At 32.8% G+C, this 11,717-nt stretch overlaps 1 protein-coding gene across 1 annotated transcript; it reads right to left on the bottom strand.

Moving 5' to 3' along the window:
- Positions 1–8,011: 8,011 nt before the first annotated feature.
- On the bottom strand, positions 8,012–10,895 carry LOC147392087 (transcription factor bHLH112-like). The gene is made up of 7 exons (XM_086417193.1): positions 10,494–10,895; positions 9,732–10,302; positions 9,530–9,640; positions 9,382–9,447; positions 9,202–9,267; positions 8,846–8,896; positions 8,012–8,719 (listed from the first exon to the last, which is right to left on the bottom strand). Exons 1-7 carry the CDS (start codon positions 10,760–10,762, stop codon positions 8,567–8,569), a joined length of 1,287 nt encoding a protein of 428 aa, XP_086273319.1. The 5' UTR covers positions 10,763–10,895; the 3' UTR covers positions 8,012–8,566.
- Positions 10,896–11,717: the final 822 nt, after the last annotated feature.

Genomic DNA, 11,717 nt, shown 5'->3' with positions numbered 1-11,717 from the left:
TGTCACCCACATCCCAGATTTTGGGACCCGTAACCCAGTCCATAGTCCATGGCCCAACCCACAACCCAAAATCAAAAGGTAAGATGAATTACCATTCATGAAGATCTCACGAGTTGGCTCACATAGTTGACTTAATGAATGACCTTATTCACCAGCTAATTACTTCCTTATAACTGAGAATAAAATGACATTTCTAAATAAATAAAAAATCCTAAGAATAAAAGATCAATTTCCAAAGAAAATGATTCAAAACTATTAATAAAAAAACATATACAAAAACTTATTTGTTATTTGTTCTTTGAAATCTTACTAAGTTAGTAAGAAAAGTGTTATTCACCAGCTAATTATTTGTTCTTTAAAGGCTTTTTACATGTAGAGAGTGGAAGTTCTCTATTTATTTTAACATTTACTTTTAAAAAATTTCTTGGAGACAATTTTTGTACTTTTCACTTTTTAAAGTAAAGAGTCAATAGACTTTAAAAACTTTTTTAGAGATGCTCGTATAGTATCTTTATATTTGGTTATTTGCTATATCTTAGAAGATCATTACATGAACCTACTACAGCATTTATAGAGATTACATGCATCAATAAAGATATAGAAATTAACATAATATAGAGATATTAATTATCTATAATTCCTAATGTAGAATATCTTAATAGATATTGCTAAATATTTTAGTCTCAATCATAACCTCTCTTTTGTGATGAGATAGAATGACAATGATACACTGTATCTCATGCATCATAATATATATGATGCATCCTACTCTCTTACAATATTTTCTTACCCAATCCTATGAAACTTTTGGGTTAACGGGTATCGGATAAAATTACCCAAATTCTTAATCGGATAGAAAAACCTTGATTATATCCGACTTATTTGGGTCAGATGAGTCGAGTTGCCAACCCTAAATTTACCCATGTTATCTTACCATTTTAAAAACTAATTAACTAATAGCCACATCAGTGCTAGCGCCTCATTTTATGATGACTCATTATAACATAATTGTATTTTGTTAATTAGGTGTCTTGTATCCCAGCCATTATTAGATGTGGCCTAAATCAACTATTAGAATATCTTCATCACTAGTAACCCTATAAATAATAACATTGGATTAATGGTTTTACATTAATTTGAAATTTTCTTCTAAGTTTTTAGAGTGGTAGATAACTAAAGAGGTGTACAAGAGTTTCAAGGCCTGGATTTGGGATTAAACCCGGTGTTTTTTTAATATTATTCTCCTTTGATTCTTATAATGATGAGGATCTCATCATTCCTCCTCATAAATGTAGCTTCAAAACCAAATCATATAAATTGTTGCATTCTTTTGTTTTAATCTTTATCTATTTTTGTTATTTCTACTCGTTGTGTTGAGCAAGTTTTCGTAAAAAAAAATCTAAACATAAGTCTATTTGCAATGAAAAGATAGGTTATTCACACACCTTCACGTTCATAAATATTTGAGATGCTCAGTATGTTACATGAATGCCCATGCCTAATCTCTAACCTACGAAAAAAAATATCCTAACTTTTCTTTTCAAAACTGGTCATATTCAACTCCTTTATTAGTAAAAAAATTTACCCTCATCTTTAAACTTAAAATTTTATCTACTTCAAACTTCAAGTCTCAAGTGAAGATTGGATTTTCAAGAAAACAACGAAATTTTGGATAGAAAAATAAAAAAATTAAGGAGTTTCTACAAAGGATCAAGGCAAGACTGGTTATTAAACTGAATGGACTAAAAGAAATTTAGCATAGAACGTTGAAGAAATTGAAGAAGAAAATAATGGATTTTTGGACAGATCAAGACTGAAGAAAGGCATGCATTTAAATCATTTTGCTTTACTATGTCAGAGATAAGCGGTGGCATGTCATCAGTTTGAAAATACAGGAGTATATCCAAAATATCCACCAAAACGTTGAGTAGTATATTTAAAGAACTTTAAAAGCTACTCTCCTTAAGAAATTATTTTAGAAATATCTACAATGATATTCATTAATAAAAATTTAAATTAAGAGATATTTATGTATAATTCCCCTAATGATATTAAATTACAAGAAATTATCAATCTGGATCCCTTCTAGATGCCCATTGTTTCCTAAAACAAAACTAAAGCCACTCAGGTCCTCCCACTAAGACACTGAGTCTCCAAAGTTAAAACCATCATTCCCTCTTTTTTTTTTTAAATAATTTATTGACACAAAGGTAAAGCCCCTCTGACCCTACCACTAAGACACTAAATCTTCATTAAAGTTACAAGCTAATTTGTCCTGTAATAGAAGAATCCAGATTGTGATTGTGTGCAGTACATGTTAATTTCGTCTTTTTTTTCTCGTCTAGCCAATAAACGCACAAATCGATTCTGTGAAGCAATTTGTCAATTTTGTTTAGTCTTTTTCTCCTTTTATATATATATATATATATATATATATATAATTTGGAAATATGGTAACTAAATTCTTAGGGTATTAGTTTAGGTTTTGTATTAAAGTATACATAGATGCATCAAATCATGTTTCTTCATTAGGATTAGATTTTATGATTAGAGTAATTAGTCAATTATGTAAGTACTACTTTATGTTGCTTTTCTTTATTTAATAAAAAAAAATTCTGTAAGCAACGTAGCTAGGGATTTCACTTCATTTTAAACACTATTATTGCAATTTTCTTGAAATTCTTTCAAGGTATCGGAGTCATGATCAATTTCGATCTTGAGATCTAGTCACTCATAATTTGCAACCTCAACTATCGACACAACGTGAAAAAAGCTTATATTTGATGGTCCAAGGGCCGTTGAATTTTTCTTTTCGACATATCGAAACCATCAAATTAATGGAGGATGGGAGAAATTCGATGGCTCTAAGCCATCGAATTTGGGGAACATAAAAAATTCCATAGTCATGGGCTATCACAATTCAATTTCTAAAATTCATGGGCCTTGGCCGTTAAATTTTCTTGTCAAAATTTTCAATTTTCACGTAATGCAATGCAGTGATCTCTCATCCATAACTTCATCATCTCCATTTTATCTACCTTTTCAAGCGAAATCACACTACTTCTAGATCTCCTAGTACAAGCAGTTGTATCATCAAATCTAAACAAGAACAGAGAGTGGTTCTTGTACCACCCTTGTGTGAGGACTACATACATCTTCATCCTCTTCTTTTTATTTCTCATGATTGTGTTTACCTTTGATTGCATCCTTGCATGCCTTGAAATATTGTGTTGAGTCTACATCGGACACAAATTGTCTTGCCTCTCTCCTTATAAGCTCATAGCTCTCTCCACTCAGTGCCAATTGATTTTGAGTTAGTTAGACCCCCCAATTTATCATGATATCAAAGTGAGCATTTCTTTGTTTCATGTCATCCAGTTCATATCTCCTTGTGCTTTAGTCCAATCCAGCCCACACTCTGCTCATTGTCAATTGATTTTGAGTTGGACCCCTAAATTTATCATCTATCTCATCATTTTCAAATCAGGTTAATCTGCAACCACCCCACCATTATATCTTTCTCTTCACCAGCACCAATCAAAAAATAAAAACAAAAACACTAGACCACATAGATTTAGGAGCAAATTACCAAAACAGTGCATTATTCATCTTAATTCTAAAAATGATAATTTATCATTTTTTGAAAATGAGTTAAAACAGTAAAATTTAAAATGAATATAAAAAATGCCCTTTTACTCTTTATAAAACAATATACATTTCCCCTATTAAAGTAAACATATAGAAATATAATTGTTTTACAATGATGTTTCCTTGAAAGATTTATTTTATTTCAACTCTCAACAGCCTTGTAGGCAATTTTTGACATCTATAGAAATCTGAAAATTCAAAAATCATCATCTCTTTTAGAGTTAAGGTATCGTAGATTTGTAACAAGGTCGTCGAGTGATGAAATAAACAAAATCTTGAAAGGGAACTTCACTTAACAGTTATATGTCTATTTATTTACCTAAACTGGGGGATGTGCACATTGTTTTATAAAAAGATGCTAAAAGGACATTTTTGGTATCAAAACATTCTTCGTTTCAAATTTCACTATTTTGGTGAAATAACTTATTTTCAAAAATGGTAAAGATACCATTTTGATAAAAATAAAAAAATAATTTTTGAGGCACTTTTTGGTAAATTACCCTTGATTTAATATGTTTATCAATGAAAGTTCGTTTCATATAAACCTAGCTACCACACATATTTACTTGACCTAGGCCAACGAAAACTTTATGCAACCTTGCAAAGTTCGATCCCAAGCCCAATTTCAATTAGAAGTCCAAACACGAAAAAGGAAACCAGAAATAGTTTGTGATTTTTCAATTTCAATCTTGCATGGCTTATGGATCTTGAGCCAAAACATCATTTGGCACCAAAAAAATGTCATATTTGGCTCAAACTTAATCCATTGAGACCAACTTGATCGATCTACCTATTTGACTCTAAATATTTAGTAATCAAGCTCATATTTGTTACATAGAGACCAATTCTCTTTTTCCTGTCCCATTGTGGCCATGGCCTATTATTGTGCCCGTGGTATAACTTACACTGAAACTGTTTATTGGTTCATTGGAAACCAATCGATAATCAAATCATTTACAAATTAACATAATTGATATAGTTTTTTTCCTTTTCGATCAATAAACCTATTTTTAATGAGTTTCGTAACTTGGTGTTGGCAAGATTTAAACTCAGATCTTTGATATCGTCACCCAAAGACTTTACCAACTAAGCTAGTTAGCACTTGCATTGAGTTTTAATTTAGCCTAAACTGGTCTTAGCCCTATTGAGGTCCATCAAATCATTATTGAATTAACAATAAAAAAAATAAAAACATGTCGGGGTTGGATTCCAACAAGACTATTGTGGTGTAGGCCAAATGACATTTTATATTTATTTAGGCTAAGTAATGTGGGAATAATCAAAGCTTGACTTCCTTTAGAACTAATGCGATGGCACTATTTGTTGATATTACAAGGAAATTTACATAATATTAACAAATGAGTAAATTACCAAAACAATACATAAAATTTGAAAAATTACCAAAACATTACATTATTCATCTTAATTCCGAAAATGGTAATTTACTGCTTTTGGAAATAAGTTATTTTACCAAAATGGTAAAATTTGAAATGAACGGTGTTTTGATACCCAAAATTCCCTTCCAGCATCTTTTCATAAAATAGTATGCATATCCCTTGTTTAAGTACACAGATATAAATATAACGGTTTTATTGCAGTAATGTTTCCTTTTAAGATTTAGTTTATTTCAACACTCGACAGTCTTGTGGGCTATTTTTGACATTTATATAGATCTGAAAACCCGGAAATCATCATCTCCATTAAAGTTAAGGTATTGTAGACCTATAACAAGGCTGTCGAGTAATGAAATAAATAAAATTTTGAAAGAAAACATCACTATAGTAAAACACTTATATTTCTACATGTTTACTTAAACAAGAAATGTGTATATGATTTTATAAAAAGATGCTAAGAAGGCATTTTGGGTATCAAAAGACTGTTCATTTCAAATTTTACCATTCTGGTAGGTAAAATAACTTATTTTCAAAAATGGTAAATTATCATTTTCAAAATTAAGATGAATAATGCACCGTTTTAATAATTTTTCTATTTTTGGTGCATGTTTTTGTGGATTACACTTCAAAAATTGATATACGTAATAAACAGGACCGACCAGGTTACCCAAGGGGCCTATTTCTCAAACCCAAACTCGGCCCTAAACTTGAAGCGGGCATAACTTGGCCCGATCCGATAACTACTTGGAGTCAGATTCTTTATTGGATATTTCACTTGAGTTATCAATTTGGATTTTTGGCCCGCTACCTCAGCCCACCCAAAAAATATAAGGAAAAGGGGCTTCATATTAAAGGGATAGGACTTGGGGCCCCTTAGGTTCGGGTTGGGGCTTAGCTAATTAAGGCCTGACAAAGGTTGGCGCTGGTCTAAGGTAAAGTCGTACAGCCCACCTCTCTAGGACTGAGTTAGGGCTCACCAAGCCCAGCCCAAAACCGCCATTTGACAGTCCTTTGACACATTTTCCTAGGCACAAATTTACTATTTTCATAAATCATAAATGTTTCATGTTCTCTTTCTGAAAATGCCTTGCTGTAGACTGCATTGGGGCCACTGATCCCATGACATTCAAATGGTCTCTTGATACACATCTATTATGTTATAGATGTTAGATTTGAGTGACAAGAAATGAGCAAATATATAAGTATTAAATATTAATCAACCAATATTTGATTAAAAAGACCGACTTATAGGATTAGTGGACTCGGGAAGTACCTCACAAGACAATCGACATCAAATTTTTTGCGTCTAGGAATACAACAAAATTATGATTTATGCATCAAAATTGGACTCGATAAAAAAAAAAAAAAAAAAAAAAAAAAAAAAAAAAAACCCATTAAGCAGACCAGCTGGAATGGATCCCAATGATTGAAGATATTGTATAATGGTCTTTCTCAAATCTAATTTGAAATTCGCTGAAAGAAAGTTAAAGTAGCCAGAAATTCCAATGAATTAGAATTTATTCACATTATATTGTCACGATTAGACCTTTATTTCAGAGATTCTTAAAGGTTAATCCTTTTGGCCATTCCCAGACTTAAAAGTCCTTCAATAATTTCACAGAAATCACTATAAAAGTTGTTAGATTTATTAAGACTAATCCAACGTTTGTTAACAGTTTGCATCTCAATCATGAGATATAGCAAAATCTAAAGCATATAATTTAAGGTTGATAACAACTATAAGCATGGTTTAAAGTTTTCTTACCATCCAGGCATATTTCAGCAGTAGAGACCTCACAACACTAATGTTTTAAGAATTTGTTTTTTGGATTGTTTCAAAATAGTTTGGAATACCTAGTCGAGAGAATCTGGGTTTTTCTTTTGATCGAGACATAACCTCAAGACGAGATTTTAAGTCTTGGTTAGGAGTGTAGATTGGAATTCATAGTCGCATTTTCTTCAAATTCTAGTCCTCCACTGTAAAAGAAATTAACCCAATTTTCTTAACCCCTCTTCAAGTTTAGTGTCTATTCAATCTACATAAGATCATAACATTCTAGCTACTTTACTAACAAGGAAAACCCACAACCATGAGAAAGCTATTTCCATCCCACCTCACCCAAGAAATGGAGAGATCTTATTCTTAACCATGCAATAGAATAGGTAAAACATAGATTGCTATTTATAAAGCCAATAGTATGAGGTGAAATTTTCATAGATAAAGCAATGATGCAAATCAAGAAAGCATTTCAGTTGAGAAACTGGTAATTTAGAGATATTATAGAAAAATAAAAAGAAGTTATTTTAGGATTTTTATTTTTTTAAATATATGATCAATAACTGAAATTAGGAATTTTATTTTATTTTATAATATTTTTCATCTCAACATATGAACCTACTTGAAAGCCCGTCGGTCGTGAGCTCAATACCCAGTATGAGCATTAATTCCTTTGGGCTACCCGCGAGGGTGCACCCTCACTTATCCAGTGCATGTGATGTGTGGGTGCGACACGTGCCCCCGGACTAGTCCTTGGACAAAACCATGGTCTATGGACTGGGCAAAGCCCAAAACAGGCCTGGTCCGCTGTCTACAATGATACCCGGTTATCAAAATAACATATGAACCAACTGAGCCATGGGTTCAGTCCATTTTTGGTTAGTTGTATTATCAGAGGTTGCCCCATTTTCTAATAGTGAATCTGAACCACTTCGATTTGTATCAAGACGTTAGAAACTTAAAATTGTTATAATGAGAACTTAAAAATATCAAATCAATTTGGTTTTTAGAATTTATCATATTAGAATTATAACTAGCTAATAGACCAACTTTTCAAGGCATAAGGGGTTTAATTAGGATGTAGTGAGGTTGCCCTACTATCCTTGTTAGTCCTAAATAATGCCATTATTTGCCAAATAAAAACTTCTAATTGATGGACACACCCCTTCCAATGGATGCATCTCTATGTGACCATTAGATGAAAAGCATTAAAGGATGCATGATAGTTCCCATACATACATATATTTCCATTCATAATAATGTAAACCCTAAAAGAAGAAGCGGTGGGCCACCCTCTGACTTCCACTACCATATTCCAAACTTATAAACAAATGAAAAGTTAGATAACCAATCAAATGACCTCCACACACTCACTCGTATTCAGGAATTCAATTATTCCTTTATTTCTTTTCTCTTAAATAAAGGTGATGCCAACCCTATACACATAGCAGCAGGAACAAAAGCTCCTTTATCCCCCTCTCCCATCTGCTACCATCAAATCTTCTCTAAATTAATCTAAACTTGCTCCAAGTTTAGCACCTGTTCCTATCCCTAATCTATATCAAAATATAATAATTATTCAATTATTACACCACTAAATCCCTTAATTCTTGGTCAGCTTCCACATCCTTTTGTTTCTCTTTTTATTGATGTTGTGATTCCCATTAGGCTTGGGTTTGATATCACAGAAGTTGCAGTGAATCTCTTCCTTGTCGGTGAAACCCATCTTGATTCCCCCTCTCTTTAGTTACCTGTAAGATCCTCCAAATATTGGAGGTGTCCAAAAATCTGCAGTGGTCTCATTAGTTACTGCAAAGGTGCTTGAAATTGGAACCAAGCATAATCCGCGGCTTCGAAGATCTTGTTTTGGTCCTTTAGGGTCCTTCGATAAATCAGAATTCTGCATGATGTGTAATTAATTGTTTGAATAATTTAGAAATCAATTAATAAAGTATTTATTTAATTAAAATAAATTAAGAATGATCATGAAAAATAGTTTTTTCTTGAACAAAAGGGAATTTTGTACCTGCTGGTATGGTAGGGGAGCTCCATTTTTCATATATGGGGCACTTAAAACCTGATAATATGCAAGAAAGAAAACATAGGTCATGCAACTTTGTAGAACTTTTTACTTTTTCTTCTCTAATATTCTTTGCAAAATTATAATTTCTACTCTAGACCATTGAATTGTCCTTGAGATTTGCTCGGTTTGAACCTCGAGGACCATCAGTGGTTAGGACCTAATTGGGACTACATTGTTATACTATCCTCCAAGGGGGGGGGGGGGGGATGCTAATACTTCTTATCTTCTTTAATGTAGTTCTTGTTCTCTTATCTCAATGATTGTTTTCAGAAAATTATAAAGGTGATAATTGAACTTACATTGACTTGATCATGGAGGAACTTGATGTACTCAATGGCTTCCAAAAGCACCGATGCTGTATCCGTCTTTAGCGAGAACATAATTCAAATTAAATAAAGTAAGCTTTTATGAATTAAAAAAGAATGGATTAAACTGTAACAATAATTTTTGTGCAAGTAAACAAAAATTTAGATCTTCACCTTCCCGAAAGGCGACACCAGCTGTTGGAGTGCAGTGATTCGGTCCCCTAACTTTTCTTTCCGGACCTGAAGACAGAAATTCTCAGCCATGTCTACATAAAAACAGCTCCAACCTTCCTCTACTCATTATTTTTCGAATAAATTGTACCTTAAAAGTTGGTAACGGCGATGGCGTTTGAATTCGAGGCCTTTTAAATGAGGGTTCAGCACTATTTTTCTTCACCACTGAGCCTGAATTACATACTTGTTTCGTATTGGACTGGAAAATAAATATATAAAGAATTAGGCCTCAAAACCCTAGTCATATACTATAACCCTAATTTCATATTTTCACAGTCACCGAATTTTACCTTAACAGTGAGGTTGCTGCAATTGGATTTTTCCTCGAAGTTGGGTGTTAGAAATTGGGTTGGCGCCGAAGTATAAAAGGTGGATTGAACATCATTTATGGAAGCGGCAGAGAATTGCAAATGGTTAATGGGTTGCTGTTTCGATGGTGAAGATTTAAGAAACTGAGGAAATTTTTGCCAAGAAGGAGACAATTCATTTGAGTTAACGCCGTAATTTGTCGTAGATGAATAATTAAGTTGTTGGTGTTGTGGATCAGGTTCGAATAAATCTTGTAAAAACGTCGAAGCTGAAACGGAACCAATCGGGAAACTCATGGGTAATCCTTGACAAGTCACTGTACAGTCACCGGAGCTTTCCCCATAATTTAAACCTTGTTGATCTATAGTTGAAACCTGATTCTTAAATACATTTATGGAGGAACCTTCATCACCACCAGAATAATTCTTTGGACTCCAATCCTTATGAACTTGAGCTGATTCGATTCCCATTTCTTGTCGAAAATTAGCTCCCAAGCTTAAATCTTCTTGATTTATGGATTGAAAATTGCTTTCAGATCTTCCACTACTTGGACTGCCAAAAAAATTAAAGAAAAAAATTATCATGAAGTCTTAGTAAATTTGAATTTTGATCTTTAATTCCAAGAAAAAAAAAAAGCATAATAAAGACTTTAATTCAAGGATAAATGGAAGCATTATAATATGATGCATGAAATCATACAATTATAATTGATAAAAATAAATAAATAAATAAATTTTACTTACAATAAAGCTTGGCCCCAATCTGTTGTTGGTGATGAAAGGCTGAAACCCCTCATATGTAAGGATGAATCCATCGAAACGCCGCCTTCGCCGACAATGGAATCCGACCCTTGAGATCTATGAGTATCTCGATAAACAATCGAGTTGCTTGAGACCGATCCAAAACTTCCTATATCGGTAAGAGCGGTGGAACATGGTGAGGATGATCCATGGTTTCTCACAGAATCCCACCAGTTTCCACTGCAAATTCCAGCTTGGAATTCATCTGTCATGGCTACCAAATGGTTCTATTGAGTCTTTCTTTCCAAGTGTTTCACTTCTCGTCTCTCTCTCTTTTTTTCTTTCTTTGACGCTCCTCTTGGCTCTACTCTTCTCTTCTCTTTCTCTTCTCTTCTCTTCTCTTAGCTGTGTTAAATGAGAATGATTCGCTACTATCGGACCATATTTATATAAGACTTTGGTTGTACTGGCGGTGGAAAAAATCCGGAATTGGTTGACTTTTGTCAGTAGAATGATTAGACAAACGAAAAGTCATTTTGTTAGGAAATCGAATTCCTGTTTTTCTTCCTTTTATTTCTTTTATTGGGTAATGATTCAATGTTACCAGAGTTATAATAACTACTAAATCAGCATATAATCTTTAAACTACCACGTGGTATTCTTTTTGTAGGAGATCATTTTCCCATGATTTATTTTATTCAACTAACACTCTGATTGGTAAATCCTAGCCACTGATTTCAATATTTTCAATAAATGATAATTTTCTAGAGCTAATAATGGGTGGGTTTGAGATAGGCTTTGATGAGTCCAAATTCGATGGGTTATACCTTAGATCAACCCTAAACCCCCATCAGGACTATATTAGCAAATCCTGAGGGGTTGGCTCAGTGGCAATTTTAGATTGATAAGTGGTTTATGCTTATAGGTTGTGAGTTTGATATATAATATGAGTATTAATTATGATAGTAACTTGAGCAAGCTAACCAAAACTCAACCCAATATATGAATAAGCCTAAGTTGGGTTATATGGAAAATGAGTTGAGCCTGAACTAAAAAATCTCAATTCGAATTCAATTTAGAATCGAGGTTCCAGGTAACCCAACTCAACCCAAATACGATGCTATATATTTACATAGAAATTTTTTTATTTATTTTAAAAAAATATATTATTTTTTTCTTCCCAAAAATATTTGTATAACTAAGAAAAAAATTATAATATAAAAATTT

The sequence above is a fragment of the Akebia trifoliata genome, chromosome 11 (genome assembly GCF_017979445.1).
Source record: "Akebia trifoliata isolate Shusen 1 chromosome 11, ASM1797944v1, whole genome shotgun sequence".
NCBI lineage: Eukaryota > Viridiplantae > Streptophyta > Magnoliopsida > Ranunculales > Lardizabalaceae > Akebia > Akebia trifoliata.
Note: the sequence above shows the minus strand (reverse complement) of the source record. Positions and strands in the feature narration are given on the sequence as shown.